Source organism: Haliotis asinina, chromosome 2 (assembly GCF_037392515.1).
Source record: "Haliotis asinina isolate JCU_RB_2024 chromosome 2, JCU_Hal_asi_v2, whole genome shotgun sequence".
NCBI classification, from domain to species: domain Eukaryota; kingdom Metazoa; phylum Mollusca; class Gastropoda; order Lepetellida; family Haliotidae; genus Haliotis; species Haliotis asinina.
In genome coordinates this window covers 24,741,673-24,763,879 of record NC_090281.1, presented here as the reverse complement: position 1 = coordinate 24,763,879, position 22,207 = coordinate 24,741,673, and the positions used below count along the sequence as shown (strand labels likewise).

The following is a 22,207-nucleotide window of genomic DNA, read 5'->3' as shown; positions in this document are numbered from 1 at the left end:
CAAACTGCACAGGTCGCTATGGGAGCAATCATAATCTACCACCATACAGGCACATGTTTAATTAATTCAGTCCTAGAAGGTACCATCTATTCAAACTTACCAATCTCATTTGGGCAAGTCCTTTTTCACAGGGGGTTTTGACTGGGGTTGAAAATTATTTCAAAACTGTGCGGGACACAGGTCTAGTAATCTTTCAAAATCCACTTGACCAAATTTTAATTTCACTTAACCACAACATACAATTTGATTTCTGTTGGAAATAATCTTTAACATACAACAGGACAGTAAATAAAAAAATCAGTAGTTTGGCACTACTTTATCACGGTAAAATTTTAAGTGGATATTAACTTGACCGGCAGGACAATTCCACTCGACACGGGCGTCGGGCAATGGTATTTTTCAAGCCCTGAAGGTCTTGAAATATATTATTAGAGTAAAACTTGCTATGGCTATGGCTAAAATACTGTCGACGTGACTTTAAATAGTAACTCATACTGATTAGGGCAAAGATAATACCTGGATCGTTCTTGAAAACAAACGCCATCAGAAAACAGCAAATACGCTGTGCGTTTTTTTTCTCAATGGAAAGCAAGTAGCACCATCATATTGTCAGCCCCAGCACAATTGTGCATGTCGGAAAGTCATTGTGAAAGACTGTCTAAACTGTCAAAAGGATGTTCCTAAATACGTAAAAATAAGTTATTCTGTAATAATGATGAATAAAATAGAAAATGTGTTAACAAGTGTTATTGCGATCATGATTTCTTCTCCTTTTTATCGTGGCTCACCATTGAGAACAACCTGTTGAAAACATTTTTCAGTAAAACAACGACTAGATGAAACAACACTGTCACAAATCCACGAGCTAAAAATGAAACGAAAATATATGTCCACTCCAGGGCTATTGTTGCTGCCGTGAACTTGAATATGACGTCATTGCACGTGACCTTGGGCGTTGTGTCGTGCTTCAGGTTGCCCTTGCGACCAACATGGACGTTGTAAAGGAGGTAACTACCTGTGCAGATGAAACCATAATGGGATGAAAGTGGATGTCATCAAAACAAAAAATTACACCCGGAATTATCACACTTTGATAGTTATTCATAAGCACTTGCAGTGTCAATGTATCTTGTATCAATCACTGGACTGTCTGGTCCAGATTCGATTATTTACAGACTGCTGCATGCTAAGACATGCCATCGTATCCCAATTCCGTAAACTGATGCTCATCCTGATGATCACTGGATTGTCTGGTTGGTCCAGAGTCGATTATTTACAGACCACGGGCTCATAGCTGGAACATTGCTGAGTGAAGCGTAAAATTAAACTCACTGACTGCCGCCATACAGCTGTCAAGCTACGGGGACAAACAAACACAAGGTTACAAAAATATTGTAGGAATTATACTGGTGTCTGTCTAACACCCCCTGAACCACATTATTTTCCCTGTTGCCAAGCCCTCTCTGCAGTACTAAATATTTAAATTCTAGATTATAGAAATCTATAAATTACATATTCAGAGTAAGGTGAGGTTTACGCCGCATTCAGCAATATTCCAGCTGTATGGTGCCGGTCTGTAAATAATCAAGTCAGTCAATCAAGTGATCAACAACATAAGCATCGACCTGCGTAACTGGGAACCGATGACATGTGTCAACCAAATCAGCGAGCCTGACCACCCGTTTCCGTTAGTCGCCTCTTACGACAAGCATAGTCGCCTTTTGTGGCAAGAAACCCATTCTACCCCTGACTCTCACGGGTCTTATATATTCAGAAACTGAGCAACAATCTACTTCTTATAGCAGACGTTTGGAAAGGGTCTGTCGGTTTCTGTAACGTTTCAGTCGTGTCTGTTAAGGCGGCCTGTAAGCAATAGCATCTTTCTTTCCAAAAAGAAGCTTGGGGCACGAAAACATCGCCTATCAGTTGACCTATTATAATCTATCCATCCCAGCTATACTGTTCTGGCAACACACAATGCACCCTGACGATCATGTCCCCATTCGAGAGACTTGTATGGTATACTAAATGGGTATACGACAGTGGATACTGGCGGTGTGTGGTCTTCTGTATAGAGGCGAGGTTACAAATTTGTAAAAGTTTAGCAAATTGGATGGCCATGGGCGAGCTTGACTCCTGAGAGTTTTACGGACGTCGGCCCTGGCCCATAATGAAGTATACAGGACACATGTGGTCTCACCTTCGGAATTTGTTCAAAGTTGCCTCTGTTCACCCAGCAGAAAATGGGTACCCGGTGGGATAAAAATGGACCATGACTGTTACCATGACGCCTCACAAGCAGCTTGGGTTATGCGGGATAATAATATTCATTGCGCTGTATGCGCTTAGTGAATGCCCGCGGGGCCGTTCAGCGCTGTATAGGTTGTCTTATCATTCTGATGCCAAAAGTGATGATCATCAAAATGCATCACCTTTAATACGGCATATTCATAACAAGCAGGATTCCTGTACCGTGTTCTACACATAGTTTCTGTGTCAATGACTGGCTAAAAAGCATTTCTTTCTCAAAAGACATTAAAATACCCCCACCTGATGGATTACCGTTATATGATGGGCGTGGATTGCCTAGCGTTATTTCGCTGGATGACACACGTTTATCTACAGTGTTTTGTGTTAACGATTAAACAGCCGGAGAAGTTGTTAACAGACAGGTGCATTCACTAGAATTGACTTGTATGTCTTTGAGCTCATGAGGCATAAACCTAAACAGTATCAGCACACGTTTGTCAGACGAGCACGGCAAACACATCAGATTTAACGTCTTTATCTCCGTTTATACAGTATACCCGAAATAAGTACTCGTTAATATTGTACGAGACACATGTGTCATCATATGGTGTAAGCTGTCGTCATGGTCAGTTACTGGTCTTTACTCACCGAAACAAAGTCCCACCAGCTGTAGGAACGTGATAAGACGGACGTACACTTTCAAACCGAGGATCTTCTGTCCCTGGTTAGCGATGATTGGTAGATACAGCAGTAAGGAAGATGAACTGACCAATAGATAGACGAAAAGGCGGGGCTCAAGGGAGCAGTCATTGTAGTAAACTGCACCTGAGGAAATGGAGACTATTCATTAAGAAGCATCTTTTCTTGCTTCGAAAAATAGTGTCGAAGCACTGACGCTCACTTGGAACTGTACTATCAACAGTTTCAGGACCGACAGAATAAACGATAACGTTGACCACACCACATTCATTCAAATATTTCATGCATGTCGCAAACACAGAATATTTTAAAACTGAAAAAATTGAAAAGTCGTATCGGCGTTATTTCAGCCCTAAAGCAACGAGACTACGTCTCCATCAACAAAAACAAAGTAACAGCGATTATATATTAAATCATTCTCAAAATGGTCGCCGAGAAAGACAGGTTGATCACCAGAATCGCCGAATTTTGATCCAAGTATTAGTGGTGAAAGGGAAAATTCAATTATAGGTATAATGTTGTTTTTAGATATGTTTTCAATCGGTGACTTGCGGTGTTTTCTGTTTTCCAATATGGCACAAGTGACCACATCTGAATATCTAGTCATCTTGTAAACACCTGGTATAATATGTGACCATATAAACCACCCTGTTTCAGGTCTCTGGCAATGTGGAGATAACATTAATAGGCTAAAATATTAAGAAATATGAATTATCAAACACAGTGATGAAATGAATAATTTTATTGTATTTGTAAGCGCAGTAACACATGTGAACGACATACACTAACAAACATCCACAGAACACATAAGCAGAATATCAACTGACAACGACGTCAACGCTCGGGACTAATGAAATTCACACTATTGGATCAGGTTCATTAACTCATGTTAAACAATAACCAATTCAAGATAGTTGTCTGAATAACACAGAATACCAGGTGCGTATCACCAATATTCTGACATCCCGCTTAACCCTTCAATGTTCATGTATATGGGACTATATACATGTATACGGTACAAATGGAGACCCCTTCGTTACGCATACAAACGTACAATCTGAGAACCCCTCAACATACATGTACATGCAAACATGCAAAACCGGAGTGCCCTTCAATTGAAAACAAGTACATATGTGAAAATAGAGAATGCTTCAACATATATGTACGTTTACAACTGATAAACCCTTCACAAACATGCATACGTCCATTTTCAGAACCATTAATGTGCATTTAAACATCAAACTGGAGCAATACACCTACATCCAACATATTGTTACCAACATAACTACCAAAAATACCCACATAACTAGAATTCCTCCCTTCGAAATATTCAGCATACCTATCTTCGCAGTTTGTTTGTTGCGAACTCTTGAACTCACCTGGTGCCATATTACCCAATCCTTGCACATGCTATACGCATTCGGTATACCTACATCAACCATACTGGCGGAATATGTACATACGTTCATCCCAGATATGTCTGCCAATACCTACCTAAGGCCATCTTGGCGGCACTATACACCAGTGCAATGACTGTGAAGTACGACATCTCTGGCACGATTCCTGCACAGAAACAACGTATATCACACGACATGTATATATACAACCAGTTAGTCTATATCACGTGACATGTATATACACACGAACTAATTATCTCACATTACAAAACATGTATACATACAACAACCAGATACACTGGAACACCTACAACTCAGCCAGTATTTAATAATAGAACTCAAGGCCAACCATATCGCGTTACACAACATGTCGATATGAACATAAATGCATATTTATTGACATCATTTCCAGTTAGTCATTAAACACTCAACCGGATTCGTCGTCGCATTCAGAACGTCGTTGTGAATGGCGAACACAGCGTGCGTACCAACCAACTGTTGCACTCCTTAGCCTGGTTCCCTTGCTCTGCTGCGCCTTGCGAAGCTCTAGCGCAACAGATCCCAGGAACCAGACCTGTTGCACACCTCTCTTAACCAGGAGAATGCACCTGGCATAGAGTATGTTACATCGACTTCATAATGGTGATGTGGATACAGCCAGAGGATCGATTGATGACCCAGATGCATAACATATGTTTTATTGTCCTCAGCATGTGACAACGTGCACACACGGTGAGGGTGACCCAATTAGCTGTGTAGAATGTGCATATAGCTGCACTTAATGGTGCATAAACTGGTGAGCCTGGGCTCTGAATGTGGATTAAGAATTACAAGGCTATATTTGATATATTTCATCTGTGCATTAACTGAACTGGGCAAGGGAATCGTCGTATTTAACACAAAAATAACTTGCTGAAAAATGAGTTATGAGTAAACAACGGCAAGACTTAATACTATATGTATCGGATGAAAAAATGTGACATTTGAAAAAATACGTCTAAATGTGAAATTTTTTCATCTGATAAAAATATCATAGTTATTTGAAAACAAATAAAGTCAACACTAGGTGTATACCAGCGGCATAAAATATGTACGTGACTGAGCTGATCACTGCGTGCGCTACATATCAGTGTCCCGAGGACTGGTAACCTTCAGACAAAACACACTCCCTACCTTTAAGCATGAAACTCTCGTAGACATCGCGCTTTTTCGGTAGTTTCACGAACCTGTAAATACAAAGAAACATTTAAAAATTATCAAATACAAATGGTAATTATACCAAAACCAATAATCAAACATCCCTACTTGTTGAAGCTGAATTTTCGCCTCCCGCAGATCATGACGACGGAACTGTTGGTGAGGCCGTTCAGCGTGGAAATGCCGGGAGAAAGGGCGAAATAATCCCTCGACGTGCGACACGCTGCGGTTTAGCATTGTCAACAATTTAATCAATGTGATATTTGTGTGATGCTGAACCTCTAACTGAACCGTGGAATACTTATATTCGGCCTATCACATATCCGGCCAGGTTTGTCCGACTGACAATGGGGGTGATGTATAATTCACAACGACAGCGGCACGTCATCCCGTTGGAGGCACATCCGGGAGTTTATTTAATGGCTGCATTCCGATTGTTTTTGTTGGCACTATTATTAACTACAGGGAGTGGGCAAAAACTATTTTGGCGTATCATCAATTTTGCAACATACTCTGGAAAATGTTTCATATTGTCGGAATGAATTATTTGTATTGTGTCATTTACATGTAAATGTGAAAACGATTTGGTGTTTTCACACAACTATACCATGTTTGTCGTAAGAGGCGACTAACGGGATCGTGTGGTCAGGCTCGCTGACTTGGTGGACACTTGTCATCGGTTCCCAATTGCGCAGATCGATGCTCACGTTGTTGATCACTTGAATGTCTGGTCCAGACTCGATTATTTAAAGACCGCCGCCATATAGCTGGAATATTGCCGAGTGCGGCGTAAAACTAAGAGAGAGAGAGAGAGAGAGAGAGAGAGAGAGAGAGAGAGAGAGAGAGAGAGAGAGAGAGAGAGAGAGAGAGAGAGAGAGAGAGAGAGAGAGAGAGAGAGAGAGAGAAGAGAGAGAGAGAGAGAGTGAGAGAGAGAGAGAGAGAGGAGACTATGTAGGACCGCCGCAATATAGCTGTCAGTTACTATTTTGTCAGACACTAAGTGGGTTCTGGTGCTTACAAGCCACGAATCAAAGTCAGGGTCAACCTCAGATTCGAACCTCGGAAAGTACTGAGTGGCACTATAGATCACGGAACCCGTCCAATATTTTCACGCTACAGTTTGACATCCTGTCTCCTCATGTGTCGGAGAACGCACAAGAGATATATGGATCAGAAACAGTTATTACCACGTGGGCAAGCATGTCCGGGTTGTTAAATTCTCATAAACTACAGGTGTCGCATCGCTTGTAACCGGACACTCGGTGGTCATGTTCAGTGTTGCCATATGCTGTGGTTGTATATATCAGCTGAATGTTGCAATTAACCATAATCAATACATTATTTACATGAATCAGGATGTAGTATGACTACCTGGTGCCTAAACAGGTAAAAATTTTTAAATTATTTTTTCCCCTTTTTTTGCTCCCCATACCCTCAATCTTGATTTTTTAGGACAGTTTTTTTTATTTGATGTCCAACATAGCACCAAGGGATATTTCCGCTATATGACTGCGGTTTGTACATAATCGATCACACCAGACAATCCAGTGAACAACAGCATGAGTATTGATCAACGCAACTAGGATACGATGACGTGTCAACCAAGTCAGAGAACCTTACCACCCCGATCCCGTTAGTTGCCCCATACGACAGGCAAGGGTTGCCGAAGATCAATTCTAAACCGGATATTCACAGGCTTCTGGACAATCAATCACACAATGCTGGTGGAATAGTAGAATTTGTGCTCGATAAAATCGTTAAGGGAGAGAATTTATGTGTGTCGACTTTTAAATTATGAGAAACACAACGTTAAGAAGTATGTGTTTACATATTCATCTGGTGAATCAGTGTTAGGAAGCAGAGAGCTATAGCTGAGTGTGGCGTAAAACATAACTCACTCACTCAAGAATTATTTTCGAAAATTACTGAAAAACGTTGTCATTGTAATATTGTCACATTTGAGATCGCAAATTCGTAGCAAATAGCATTGTGCATTCAACATGGTCCCAGATGAACAACAACAAACGTCCAAACCAATGTTACTACGCCATCTGAGTAACTATGATTAGATACGCGCGTGGAACAAATGCTCATATTGTCCATAAACTGAAAACACGACAGGTCATTAGCGTGTGACATAATCCGGTGACTGCCATTCGAGGAGCATGTTAGACACTGCCTAGTGTTTTTGTGTTATTGAATATACACGTACATATTTCATAAACACATTTATATTTATATCGATTCCGCGTGTTTGTTTCGATCGTTTTAGCATCTCGATCATTTAATAAATTACACATCTATTACAATAAACACCCTGTACCCATTCAACACCTTGGCTTTGTGCTATCACAGTGTTTCTCAGATAGTTATGCAGCACAGAATTGTTCTCGCTCATGCGCGTAATCTCATTGGATGTCTTTTTTTTCAGTTATTCGTCCGAAAGGGACTGAAACCGAAGCTCTGGGTCCAGGGTATGTATTGTAATAGAACTGTGGGCTCTTATAGTCAGCTGTATAACTATTTTCTCGTCGAATAACAAACATTATTCGCTAACTCAAGCTAAATTCCACGCCAGTAAGTAAAATATGGGATGCTAATGTATACCACTTAAAAGAAGTTAAAGAGCACCCTAATTTTCAAAAGGACTATACTTAATCTGCCATTCACTGTCATGTCATGCCACGACAGATGAATTCTAATCATATGCCCAAAAAAAAAGAAAAAAAAAAGAAGCAAACATCAAACATCTTGCAAACATGTGATAGCTTATGTGTAGCGCCATAGAACATATCGATCTGGGTCCCGTTCTACAAAACAAACCTTAGCACTAAGGTTACCTGATGTCCTTAAGTTTTGATCAGAGGCCTTGACGTCCTGCTGCACGAATCTACCTAACATTAAAGGTCACATGCAACGTAAAACACAACTTTGCAGATTGGTATGCACTTACCGAAACAAATCATGAAAAGTGCCAATTCAGCCTATAAAGTTGAAAAAAACGCGATGGAAAAAAGCCCGCGAAATCGGAGTTCAAACGATTTACTAAATCCCCCCCCCCCCCCCCCCCCCCCCCCAGCGCTGGGGGGAAAACTGGTTTCAACAGCTGTGCTGCGCTGCGCCCATAATAGGTTCGCGGAGCTCGAAACAGTATGAGCAGTAGTGTAATCTTGGTTGGGTACACAAACAAGTCAATAATATACTCGTTACATAAGAAAAAAATATTGCACTTTTGAATCGCGATTGTACGCTTATAATTTTGTTTATTCGTTTTTTAACAAGCAGCAATGTATATTAGATGTCATGAATAAGTGATGATTGTGTTTTAATTATGTTTGATTTTTTGGTTGCATGTGACCTTTAAGTATATGGTAGCCTCAGTGCAGACCCTGGTAACAGCGGTACACAGTTAAGTGCCTGGTCACTTGGGCAGGCCCTGAACCGCATTATCATAACTTCTGCCCTGCCCGTTCCGCAACGCAAAATCCCTGTATGAAACAAGTCCAGATATCCGAATCTCCCTCCTCACCGGGGCTCCTTTGATCAAAAGCCCTTGTGCAATCACACGCATAACATGGCAGTCCTGCTTGGCTACACACTATGTATTTCTGTGCGATTAACTATTAATATTAACCGTACCGACACGCCCTTTATGCAATCGACTCTAAAAAATGCAAAAGTAGATTTCCGCAGGTAGGCACGCATGTAGACAGGAAGGTAGACACGCAGTGAGGGCTGCTTTTCAACATAAAAGGAAAATTATTGTATAAACTGCATTCAGTTCAGCAACCCATCCTTGCCATAAAAGGCGACTATGCTTGTCGTAAGAGGCGACTAATAGGATCGGGTGATCAGGCTCGCTGACCTGGTTGACACATGTCATCGGTTCCCAATTGCGCACATCGATGCTCATGTAGTTGATTACTGAACTGTCTGGTCCAGACTCGATTATTTACAGACCGCCGCCATATAGCTGGAATATTGCTGAGTGCGGCGTAAAACGCATCTCACTCACTCACTATATTACAAACAAAACTTACGGGAACACTCTAAAATGTCATAGTCATATATAAACGTAAAACTGTTGAGGTTGATGTATACTCAAATGGAACTTTTGTGTTATTAATGAGCACTTAAAACGATATGTTAGAAAATGCAGCCAGACAGGCAACTGATTCAGTATTCGTTGAGGTTAAGTGAAATGAAACAGTGTCAAAAAGTGCGATAAACAAGGGTGCTGAAACAGAACCATGTTTGATTCAAATGCCTACACACAACAGCCCAGTACATGTGATGGAAGACAGACTTTCAAGCACCTTAGAGTACATGACCTCCCTATGTTTAAGTCTATGTATCTATCAAATTTTAGGATGCTCCCAAGTCTCTCCCACGGTCCTCGATCCGTATTATTTTCCCTATTGAATGGCCCTCTCTGCAATGCTAAAGCCCTGAATAAAGGAAGTTCAGATTCTGAATCTCTGGTCTCGATGGGACTCTTTTCCTATTTCTATAGGTTAGTTTGTTACTATCAACTTTTTTATGTATTCAGAGACAGAGCGTTAGTCTAGGTTTCCTATACGTGTTGTTTGTAGTATATATTCAGAGACTAAACGTCAGTCTACCATCTGCCTCACACCTGCTGTTACAGAACGCGAGGTCACGTACGTGCTTAAAAGTCGATATCAGCAAAATGACAAATTGTAAATTAATTTGAGTGTGTGCAATCATCCCATTTGTTGACCCTGCTATCGAAATTATGAAGTGTCGTATTTAACATATATCATAGTTTAATATCAATCAGAAAATTAAATTTTCTTCGCATAACTAGGAGCTTCATTAGCCAAAATCTAGATTGGGTTTCATCTGCAATCACAATCATTTATTGTATGAAATCGTTCAAAGGTAGCGATTTGTTCATATTTAAATTTTAAACGTTGTCCTTCGATGAATATACTCAAAACTGAACAACACTCCTTTCACTTACAAAGTTAACTGTTGTTTAGTAGAAAAGGGTCTAATCTAACCTCGTTTTAAGACAATGAAGAAAGATCAGAAAACGACCGCTTTCCAACTAAAAGTTCTTGACTTTGGGAACAAACTCGCGAGCATAGTGTACACCCGTCGGTTTGTTAACCATCCACAGTTGAGGGGGGCGGCACAAAGGTTCCGCGATCATATTTAGTTAAAAAAAATCTACATCAGTCTCATATTTGAGATCATAGGTTTTTTATGCTTAACTTACTACAACTTGTTCAGCAGGGCCCTTATTCTCGAAACGTTCGCAGCCCTACGGATTCTTAACTTTGATATCGTAACCTATATGTTAAGAATGGGCTTAAGAAGTTCGTAGGGCTACGAACGTTTCCAGAATAGCTAGTCTGGACCTGCTCGGGCGAATACTAAATAAATGCATTGCGCGACCGTGTCACAACTGGTTGGGTCAATTATTGTCAAGTCGTCAGCTGATCCTCAACATATGTCCGAACAGCCGAGACAAGGTCACCGTTTGACATATCAGTGCCGCGAGAAATTGTCAGCAATGTCCTAACTTTCTTTTTTAAAAAAGAAGCAACGGGTGGTATCGTATTTCCGATGTATGCATGCTTCGCACGAAGGCAACATTAACAACATTCTCTGCCGTGTGTGCCCTTTGACCTCCCGGGTCATGCATATGTAGAGTAGCTCAGGTCAAGGTGAACATGCAGTATTTCTTCTCTTAAGGTGGAAAGTAGGACGTCTCTTTAAATATATTCAAAGTCTCCCTGGCTTTGATTGAGTCACATGCGTTACTCAAAGAAAGGAGCGTTTACAAAACAATCAGAGTATATTGGGGCAATTCTAATGAAAACCACGACATTTGCCCATGTTTTTCAATATGATATTCAATAGAGTTACCCCCCTTACTGTAAACAAAACGAAGCGGCTGCTTCAACAAAACAAATGTGCTTAAATCAAGCGTAGTTATTGATGACAACCATAAAGGTGTTTATATCTGCTGGGGCGACTACTGAGGGGGAAACAACGATTGCGATGGCGACAGTCAATTGCAACTTACTGATGCTGTTGCGATAGTCTCTTGCAACTATTGCAAAGCCATTGTAAAAAAAATTCTCATTTGAAGTCATTGCCCAGTGAATGGATAGTTTCTTAGAAATAGGAACAGGGTGAAGTAGTTTCAGTCTTTTTTTAATGGCTGAAAAGAAATTTGAAACCCTGTATCGAGTAAATAGTTAAAACATATATTGAATGAAGTTGCAAATCTGCGCCCTTGTATTTTGCGCTGCGCATATATATATATATATATATATATATATATATATATATATAAATATATATGCTCCTGGAGACTCTGTAATTGCAATCCATCGATAGCTTTTCGTTTATGTCATCAATTCATTGCTCCTGGAGACTCTATAATTGCAATCCATCGATAGCTTTTCGTTTATGTCATCAATTCATTGCTCCTGGAGACTCTGTAATTGCAATCCATCGATAGTTTTTCGTTTATGCCAATAATTCATTGCTACTGGAGACTCTGTAATTGCAATCCATCGATAGTTTTTCGTTTATGTCATCAATTCATTGCTCCTGGAGACTCTGTAATTGCAATCCATCGATAGTTTTTCGTTTATGTCATCAATTCATTGCTCCTGGAGACTCTGTAATTGCAATCCATCGATAGCTTTTCGTTTATGTCATCAATTCATTGCTCCTGGAGACTCTATAATTGCAATCCATCGATAGCTTTTCGTTTATGTCATCAATTCATTGCTCCTGGAGACTCTGTAATTGCAATCCATCGATAGTTTTTCGTTTATGCCAATAATTCATTGCTACTGGAGACTCTGTAATTGCAATCCATCGATAGTTTTTCGTTTATGTCATCAATTCATTGCTCCTGGAGACTCTGTAATTGCAATCCATCGATAGTTTTTCGTTTATGTCATCAATTCATTGCTCCTGGAGACTCTGTAATTGCAATCCATCGATAGCTTTTCGTTTATGTCATCAATTCATTGCTCCTGGAGACTCTATAATTGCAATCCATCGATAGCTTTTCGTTTATGTCATCAATTCATTGCTCCTGGAGACTCTGTAATTGCAATCCATCGATAGTTTTTCGTTTATGCCAATAATTCATTGCTACTGGAGACTCTGTAATTGCAATCCATCGATAGTTTTTCGTTTATGTCATCAATTCATTGCTCCTGGAGACTCTGTAATTGCAATCCATCGATAGTTTTTCGTTTATGTCATCAATTCATTGCTCCTGGAGACTCTGTAATTGCAATCCATCGATAGCTTTTCGTTTATGTCATCAATTCATTGCTCCTGGAGACTCTGTAATTGCAATCCATCGATAGTTTTTCGTTTATGTCATCAATTCATTGCTCTTGGAGACTCTGTAATTGCAATCCATCGATAGCTTTTCGTTTATGTCATCAATTCATTGCTACTGGAGACTCTGTAATTGCAATCCATCGATAGTTTTTCGTTTATGCCATCAATTCATTGCTCCTGGAGACTCTGTAATTGCAATCTGTCCATAGCTTTTCTTTTATGCTATCAATTCATTGCTACTGGAGACTCTATAATTGCAATCCATCGATAGCTTTTCGTTTATGTCATCAATTCATTGCTCCTGGAGACTCTGTAATTGCAATCCATCGATAGTTTTTCGTTTATGCCATCAATTCATTGCTCCTGGAGACTCTGTAATTGCAATCCATCGATAGCTTTTCGTTTATGCCATCAATTCATTGCAAATGGAGACTCTGTAATTGCAATCCATCGATAGTTTTTCGTTTATGTCATCAATTCATTGCTCCTGGAGACTCTGTAATTGCAATCCATCGATAGTTTTTCGTTTATGTCATCAATTCATTGCTCCTGAAGACTCTGTAATTGCAATCCATCGATAGCTTTTCGTTTATGCCATCAATTGATTGCTCCTGGAGACTCTGTAATTGCAATCCATCGATAGCTTTTCGTTTACGTCATCAATTCATTGCTCTTGGAGACTCTGTAATTGCAATCCATCGATAGCTTTTCGTTTATGTCATGAATTCATTGCTCCTGGAGACTCTATAATTGGAATCCATCGATAGTATTTCGTTTATGCTATCAATTCATTGCTCCTGGAGACTCTATAATTGCAATCCATTGATAGCTTTTCGTCTATGTCATCAATTCATTGCTCCTGGAGACTCTGTAATTGCAATCCATCGATAGCTTTTCGTTTATGTCATCAATTCATTGCTCCTGGAGACTCTGTAATTGCAATCCATCGATAGTTTTTCGTTTATGTCATCAATTCATTGCTCCTGGAGACTCTGTAATTGCAATCCATCGATAGTTTTTCGTTTATGTCATCAATTCATTGCTCCTGGAGACTCTATAATTGCAATCCATCGATAGTTTTTCGTTTATGCTATCAATTCATTGCTACTGGAGACTCTATAATTGCAATCCATCGATAGCTTTTTGTCTATGTCATCAATTCATTGCTACTGGAGACTCTATAATTGCAATCCATCGATAGCTTTTCGTTTATGCTATCAATTCATTGCTACTGGAGACTCTATAATTGGAATCCATCGATAGCTTTTCGATTATGCTATCAATTCATTGCTACTGGAGACTCTATAATTGCAATCCATCGATAGTTTTTCGTTTATGCTATCAATTCATTGCTACTGGAGACTCTATAATTGCAATGCATCGATAGTTTTTCGTTTATGCTATCAATTCATTGCTCCTGGAGACTCTATAATTGCAATCCATCGATAGCTTTTCGTTTATGCTATCAATTCATTGCTACTGGAGACTCTATAATTGCAATCGATCGATAGCTTTTCGTTTATGCTATCAATTTATTGCTACTGGAGACTGTAATTGCAATCCATCGATAGCTTTTCGTTTATGCTATCAATTCATTGCTCCTGGAGACTCTGTAATTGCAATTCATCGATAGTTTTTCGTCTATGTCATCAATTCATTGCTCCTGGAGACTCTATAATTGCAATCCATCGATAGTTTTTCGTTTATGTCATCAATTCATTGCTCCTGGAGACTCTGTGATTGCAATCCATCGATAGCTTTTCGTTTATGCCATCAATTCATTGCTCCTGGAGACTCTGTAATTGCAATCCATCGATAGCTTTTCGTTTATGCCATCAATTGATTGCTCCTGGAGACTCTGTAATTGCAATCCATCGATAGCTTTTCGTTTATGCCATCAATTGATTGCTCCTGGAGACTCTATAATTGGAATCCATTGATAGCTTTTCGTTTATGCCATCAATTCATTGCTCCTGGAGACTCTGTAATTGCAATCCATCGATAGCTTTTCGTTTATGCCATCAATTCATTGCTCCTGGAGACTCTATAATTGCAATCCATCGATAGCTTTTCGTTTATGCCATCAATTCATTGCTCCTGGAGACTCTATAATTGCAATCCATTGATAGCTTTTCGTTTATGCTATCAATTCATTATTCCTGGAGACGCTATAATTGCAATCCACCGATAGCTTTTCGTTTATCCCATCAATTCATTGCTGCTGGAGAGTCTATAATTGTAATGCATCGATAGCTTTTCGTTCATGCCATCAATTCATTGTTCCTGGAGACTCTATAATTGCAATCCATCGATAGCTTTTCGTTTATGCCATCAATTCATTGCTCCTGGAGACTCTGTAATTGCAATCCATCGATAGTTTTTCGTTTATGCCATCAATTCATTGCTACTGGAGACTCTTTAATTGCAATCCATCGATAGTTCAGTGCGTTGCTGATCCCTGTAATGAACTCGGCATTTATACGACGCTCGTAAAAGAAGGACAAAAGAATCGAGTAATCTTCGAGTAATTTTCACTACTGATTATTATACAGAGATACCTTACAAGAATGTATCTCATCAGGTTGTTATCTCAAGACTAAAGGAGATATACTGAGTTTTGAAATGTCCACCACATGTCCACCATTAAACTCTGATACAGTTTTTCTGAGGCTCTGAATGTTGTCATTCACATCTAAGAAATTACACAGACACCCCAAATGGAATTTATATAACTAGCTTATCAGCATAAAAGTGAAGTCTTGAAAAATGTCAATCGTGTGCTAAAAATGCACAAAAACATTTCACAATTAAATCTTTTCGACACTACCAAAGTAACATGCGTCATTTGTGTGTCATCGTGCAAGTTGTATCAGTGACAACCATATGTTAACACTAAATGCAGAGCATGTGCATGTCCCGTTAGTGTTGCAACAACAGCGGCTCATAAAGTAATCTATACCAGACTACTCTCATGTCGATCAGTCCACCAAATTATCTCACACAGCTGTGGCTTTGCGGACGGCTCGGATATCGTAATATCGGTGGTTCGATAGCCCTAAGACGTTTCAACATCGCACTTGTTTCCCCTGGGGTTGGACTCTAAGGGTCCAAGCCACGGACTGGGCTAGCCTGCAGGAAGTGATCTTAATGTTATAACGATCGTAACCTCTATTACACAGACTTTCTCTAGTCGTAACGCTAGGACAGTTTTGTGCAAGTGAGCACAGGCCTGCACGGAGCCTGTATAAATTGCACGCGTTGTATCCTGCAGCAGGATGGCATACATTAGGCTTGTCCGTTTGGCAGAAATAGAACAATCAGCCAGCCCCCGTCGCCATAGGGAGACGTTCGCTCGTCAAGCCGAATTCAAAGATCCGGGTTCGATTTCCCGCATGAAGACAGTGTGAGAAGCCCATTTCAGGTGTCCCACGCCGTGACATTGCTGGAATATTGATAATAAAGGCGTAAAATAAAAAATAACCCACATCCACCTCCAACCACACGTGCATGCACCTCTCATTTATTTGCGCATTAAGACTGAGAGGTTTTAAACACCCCTTCACCTGAACTATATTTCATTAATACTGTGGAAGATTATGTCTATAATGTGATGTTTCGGCGTCAGTTTGGAACTAAAGACGCCAAGGTAGTTCAGTACAATGCATTTCGTATTACCAGCCCATGTGCAGCACACACCGAGAGAAGGCGATTCCCCTTTTACGTACGATTCAATCAACTTCTCCTTCTCTCACGCAGAGAAAGTGGGTTAGTGAATTTAGTTTTACGACGCACTCAGCAATGATTAGCTGTAAATAATTGAGTCTAGACCAGACAATCGTGTGATCAACAGCATGAACATCAATCTGCTCAATGGGGAACCGATGACATGCCACCAACCAAAAGTCAGCGAGCCTACCCACCCGATCCTGTAAGGTGCCTCTTAGCATGGGTTCCTGAGGGCCAATATTTTAACCGGGGTCTTCGCGGGTCTTGCAGCTGACATGCAAAGTCAGTATATGGATTTTTCGAAAGTAAAGTGCACAGGTAAAACATTGGAGTGAGTACAGTTTTGTTCCGCTTTCAGCAATATTTCAGCAATGTTGCAGCGGGGAAACACCAGAAATGGGCTTCACCCATGTGGGGACTGGGATCAGAATCGACAGCGTGACGAGCGGGCACTTCGACCATACAGTTACCCCACCGTTCCCAGTGATTAACTATTGAAAAAGGTAGAGCGCACGGATTAACTTTTAGCAATTATTACAATTGATTCAGTTTGCAGTTTTGCAATATAATAAACCCAGACAATGCTGTACAAACGCTTTCCGGTCTATAAAATATCTGTTTTATAGTTCCCCATTCACCAAGGAATGCATTCTGTAGATTTACGCCTGGTTACTGACTTCAAAATATATTGATATAATTTTTATGTTCATATATGTTTTTATCACAAGTCATTGATATAAGCCTCGTGACATGTTAACTTGTAAGTATGTAAAACACAATTTTATCCGACCCCGCTAGACCCCCACATGCGACAGCTGTCTTGAACACAGGAAGTACGGATGTAGACTTGCACAAGTCTATCCGGTAAAAAGTACTAGTTTAAATGACAAATTCTTAAAAAATGTAATAAACAACAGACTGTGTCCTGTACTCTCTGTTTATCTGGATTTGCCTCTTCGAGGGATAGGCGTACTTCACATCCATAGACTCAACATTTAGTACAGCCTTGAAGCAAGGCTAGCCCAGATGGTACAACGCTCGACACACTTGGTAGTACTGTGATCAGGAGCACGGAGTGATCATTTCACAATATTTACTTATGTGATTATGAATCACTCGGAACGTGAAGTAACAATGCATGGACGAAACTGCAGTTAACGTGAAAGGCCATATTAATCTATGTAAGGTACAGTCCGGTGGGACGGGCTGTTGAACCCGTGCGGGAAATATAACCTTATTCGGCGTGATGAGCAAACGCTTTAATGACTATGCCCCGGGTGGACTGGAGGCTGATACCTGGACAAATAAGAACTGACCCTAGGGTAGGGATGCTGGGTTTGGTGAGTGATACTGGTCCAAGATATAGGTACGTGGTAGAGAGGATGGGGCTGACGTGTGGAAAAATAGGAACTGAACTAAATGTAGGGATGTGGGGCGTGGTTCGTGACAGGATCATACGACGGAGTCAGTAGAGAGGAATTTCTTTTCGACAAAACCTTTATTTACGAAAACACAGCGCGAAGTGGTTGCGTGGTTACACCCTCATGTGGTATTCACATGTGTATCAGCTAAAGACTGCAAGGCATGTGGTTTTTGTCAGGACAAGGTAAATACAAAGCAAAGTCGGGGGTATATCGTGACTGGCATGCGTGCTGAAGGCGACTACATCCGCCCAACTGACCACCTCCATGTGAGGTGTACACTAAAAGTGCACAATATGAAAATAATTAGGTTTTAATAGACCAGCTGATTAAAGTTATTGCATTTGACCATTAATACTTGACGATATACAGTGGAAGTTCTCTGTAGTTTTGATCAAGATGGAAACGCGGGAAAGGTCTTCCATACCATACAGGCATTAGAGAAAAAACTCCACCCTCAAAGCATTTTCACCTAAGAAGTTCCGTACCGGAAAGTATTGAGATACTTTACCATTGAAGGAGTGAATGAGTTTAGTTTTACGCCGCTTTTAGCAATATTCCAGCAATATCACGGCGGAGAACACCAGAAAATGGACTTCACACATTGTACCCATGTGGGGAATCGAACCCGGGTCTCCGGCGTGACGAGCGAACGCTTTAACCACTAGGCAACCCCACCGTCCCACCACTGAAGGAAACGTACGGAGCTGGATAATGATGGTTAGATGTGACCTGATCTTCAGCAACCCATGCTAGTCGTAAGAGGCGACTAAAGGGATCGGGTGGTAAGGCTCGCTCACTTGGTTGACACATGTCATCGTTTCCAGATCGAATGCTCAAGTGGTTGATCACTTGATTGTCTGGTCCAGACTCGATTATTTACAGACGGCCGCCATATAGCTGGAGCATTGCTAAGTGCGGCGAAGAACTCAGCTCACTCACTCATTCAATCCTACCACATTAGATCTGGCAGTCCGACTATCTGATATGAGTATCTGCACAGTGATGTATATTTTCTAATGGTATTGTACCAGACTGTCTCAGTTGCCATCCAGAAAATAGATCGAACGTAATCTTGCTCACACTGTTCAGATGATGGTAGCGTTTGCTGGTTTTATTTCACCCTACTATGATCTATCGGGAACATTTATGATTTATCGTAATTATCGTAGGGCTGCGACAGTCTACGTCCATGGGAGTTGCGATCACCTGCCTGCCAGATGCAACGCCTGAAATCTTTCAATTTGTACTGACTTTCGTACCAGACTTGGATTCGTCGCAGAAAAGGAAAATATCGTCGTTTAAATGTACTTTTTCTGATTTGTTCAAAATGACTTTTTTGAGTAGCATTTTAGAAGTTGGAGAGTACAAGACTGGCATTCCTGCTTGACAACGGTGCAAGAATCTGTACCGAAACGTCGTACTATCGTAATAAAGAAGTTGTTATCCATAAAGTTTGTCAGTCTTGTTCAAAATGTTTGGTGGGTGGTTAGAGTAAGTAGATGTTCATTTTAAGATAAATAAACAAATTTTATTATAGTATTTTAAGTAATATTATATTTGATAGGGACAATAAGGGGACTGGTGTTTGTATATTACATTTTATGTATATCCAGGCGGCTAAATAACGGTAACACTGCTTTGCATATCTTTTATATAATTATATTTGGAATATCATGCTTTCCGTGCATTTGTAAACAAAGGTTTGGAAAGATCTTTATGAAAATTGTCGTACGATACAACGATATCCGATCCACTCAGCTGTGTTTGGTGTTCACCTAGCCTTGCTCCATTCTGTACTGAATGTAGTCCATTGGTGACTGTATATTAATTCTATCCTTAAAGAAGCAAGTCTAGGTACATTGGTGTATATTAATTCTATCTTTCAAAGAAGCAAGTCTAGGTCCATTGGTGTGCATTAATTCTATCCTTCAAAGAAGCAAGTCTAGGTACATTGGTGTATATTAATTCTATCTTTCAAAGAAGCAAGTCTAGGTCCATTGGTGTGCATTAATTCTATCCTTCAAAGAAGCAAGTCTAGGTACATTGGTGTATATTAATTCTATCTTTCAAAGAAGCAAGTCTAGGTCCATTGGTGTGCATTAATTCTATCCTTCAAAGAAGCAAGTCTAGGTACATTGGTGTATATTAATTCTATCTTTCAAAGAAGCAAGTCTAGGTACATTGGTGTGCATTAATTCTATGCTACAAAGAAGCAAGTCTAGGTCCATTGGTGTGCATTAATTCTATGCTACAAAGAAGCAAGTCTAGGTACATTGGTGTGTATTAATTCTATCTTTCAAAGAAGCAAGTCTAGGTACATTGGTGTGCATTAATTCTATCTTTCAAAGAAGCAAGTCTAGGTACATTGGTGTGCATTAATTCTATCTTTCAAAGAAGCAAGTCTAGGTACATTGGTGTGTATTAATTCTATCTTTCAAAGAAGCAAGTCTAGGCAAGCGGGCAGAAAGGACACCAGTCCCTTTGAGGAATATTTGCATTTTATAGAAATGTTCATTTAGTGAAACATTTATTTATTATTACCTTAGAGACATGGGCAAGTCTAGGGTTCACCCGCCACATCATGTTCGTGTCACAATGTGTCAACCTGTTCACAACGCACTATCACTCTCCTCCCACATTAAACCATCAAGATATGATGAAATATTCAGATAACAGATTCAAACTTGTTCACAACACGAACAAAAGTCATTGCGCAATCATCTTCATGTCATGACAGTCTTGACTGGTTATACTTTAGATAATTCAATACTATGGACTCCAGAACATGGTTAGATTGTCTCACAGTCGCCGAACCACATTATTTTCCTTTCTGCCCAGTCCCTTCCACAATGTTTAAGCCCTAGACGAAGCAAGGGCTTCCTCGGATTCTGAAGCTTCCGTCTCAATCGGGTTTCTTTTCAATACAAATCGAACTGTTATACTAAAATAACGTTTTGTCCTGAAAATGTACAATTTCGACAGAAACAACAAATTAAATGACCGCTTTGAACAGAAAAGGATCCCAAACAAGACTGCATATCCTAAATTTATGTGCAATTTTACCTTTCGGAGCAATATGACATGGAGGATCGATAACCTAATTTGTTTTATAAGGACTGCGAGACATACTAGAAAAATATTAACAAATAGGTTTTCTATTCTCATCACACAAGGCAATAGATGGGACGCATATAGGGTTTGGAGAGAGACCATATACCGTTCTCTGGTTTGGGTGAAAACGCATGCTTTTGTCAATTCCTGTTCGATATTGTATTGTGGAGACATACCTAAACGAGGTTAGTGTGTTATAAACGTTTTACATTTCCTGGTATACATAATCTCCAAATACATAAATATCTTGGCATTTCTACAATGACGATGGGTGCAGTGGGGTGGTGCACACATGCACTTAAGGTTTCACGGCCTGACATATTTTCTTTTCTTCTTCTTCTTTTTTTTCTTAAAAAAAAACACCAACGCAGCAACCCTCAAAGACACGTAACACATCCGTGTTCTCGTTACTGAATACATGTAATGTAATATTGAACATTGCACATATTTTGAGGCATTTTGTTTCGTAGCTAATCAGAACGAAGTTCCCTATGTGAAAATCAGAGACAACGTATCAAAGAAACAAGGGGCCAGATCAGGTAAACGAAGGGTCCTCTTGTGGACCCTCAGTCGTGTTATCACTCGCACAGATTAAACAAAGTCTACTTACTTGGGATGCCATTTTCCATGACGCTCGTGACTTTCTGTAGTGGGATCTCTATCCTGGGTAGACATGGCCTCCTCTGTCCGTCAGTGTATTGTCCGGAATTGCCGAGACTGGACCGACGATATGAGCAGTCGTCCCGCTCACAAATAGCAGAATGGACGCGCTTTAATTGGGGATTCCCCTCAGCGTGGCGAAGGCGGAGTACCAGGATCAGGGGAGGCTACTCTGGTTTGTTGACATTGCAACACAAAGCTCAAGCGCGAAGTGTGAGGCGGTAGCGCGCTCTCATTCAACTATGACGACTGTGAAAGCTGATTGGTTGAGGTACAGACCCGTGCCAATTACACTGGGCCACTCGACCTAGTCCAAACGCTTCCATGTTATTTCGGTGTGGCATAAATGATTTTCACGAAGACAGTCTAGGATGGATCTTTGTAAAATTTAACAGGCAAATG

At 40.3% G+C, this 22,207-nt stretch overlaps 1 protein-coding gene across 2 annotated transcripts; it reads right to left on the bottom strand.

Moving 5' to 3' along the window:
* Positions 1-199: 199 nt before the first annotated feature.
* On the bottom strand, positions 200-21,987 carry LOC137273477 (uncharacterized). Of its 2 annotated transcripts, none has more exons than XM_067806182.1 (5): positions 21,756-21,987; positions 5,520-5,572; positions 4,444-4,512; positions 2,899-3,075; positions 200-1,015 (listed from the first exon to the last, which is right to left on the bottom strand). In XM_067806182.1, exons 1-5 carry the CDS (start codon positions 21,818-21,820, stop codon positions 756-758), a joined length of 624 nt encoding a protein of 207 aa, XP_067662283.1. In that variant the 5' UTR covers positions 21,821-21,987; the 3' UTR covers positions 200-755. The 2 variants fall into 2 exon arrangements, with proteins under 2 accessions (XP_067662283.1, XP_067662284.1); XM_067806183.1 differs by lacking the exon at positions 21,756-21,987 and adding an exon at positions 5,652-5,965.
* Between the last annotated feature and the right edge of the window lie 220 nt (positions 21,988-22,207).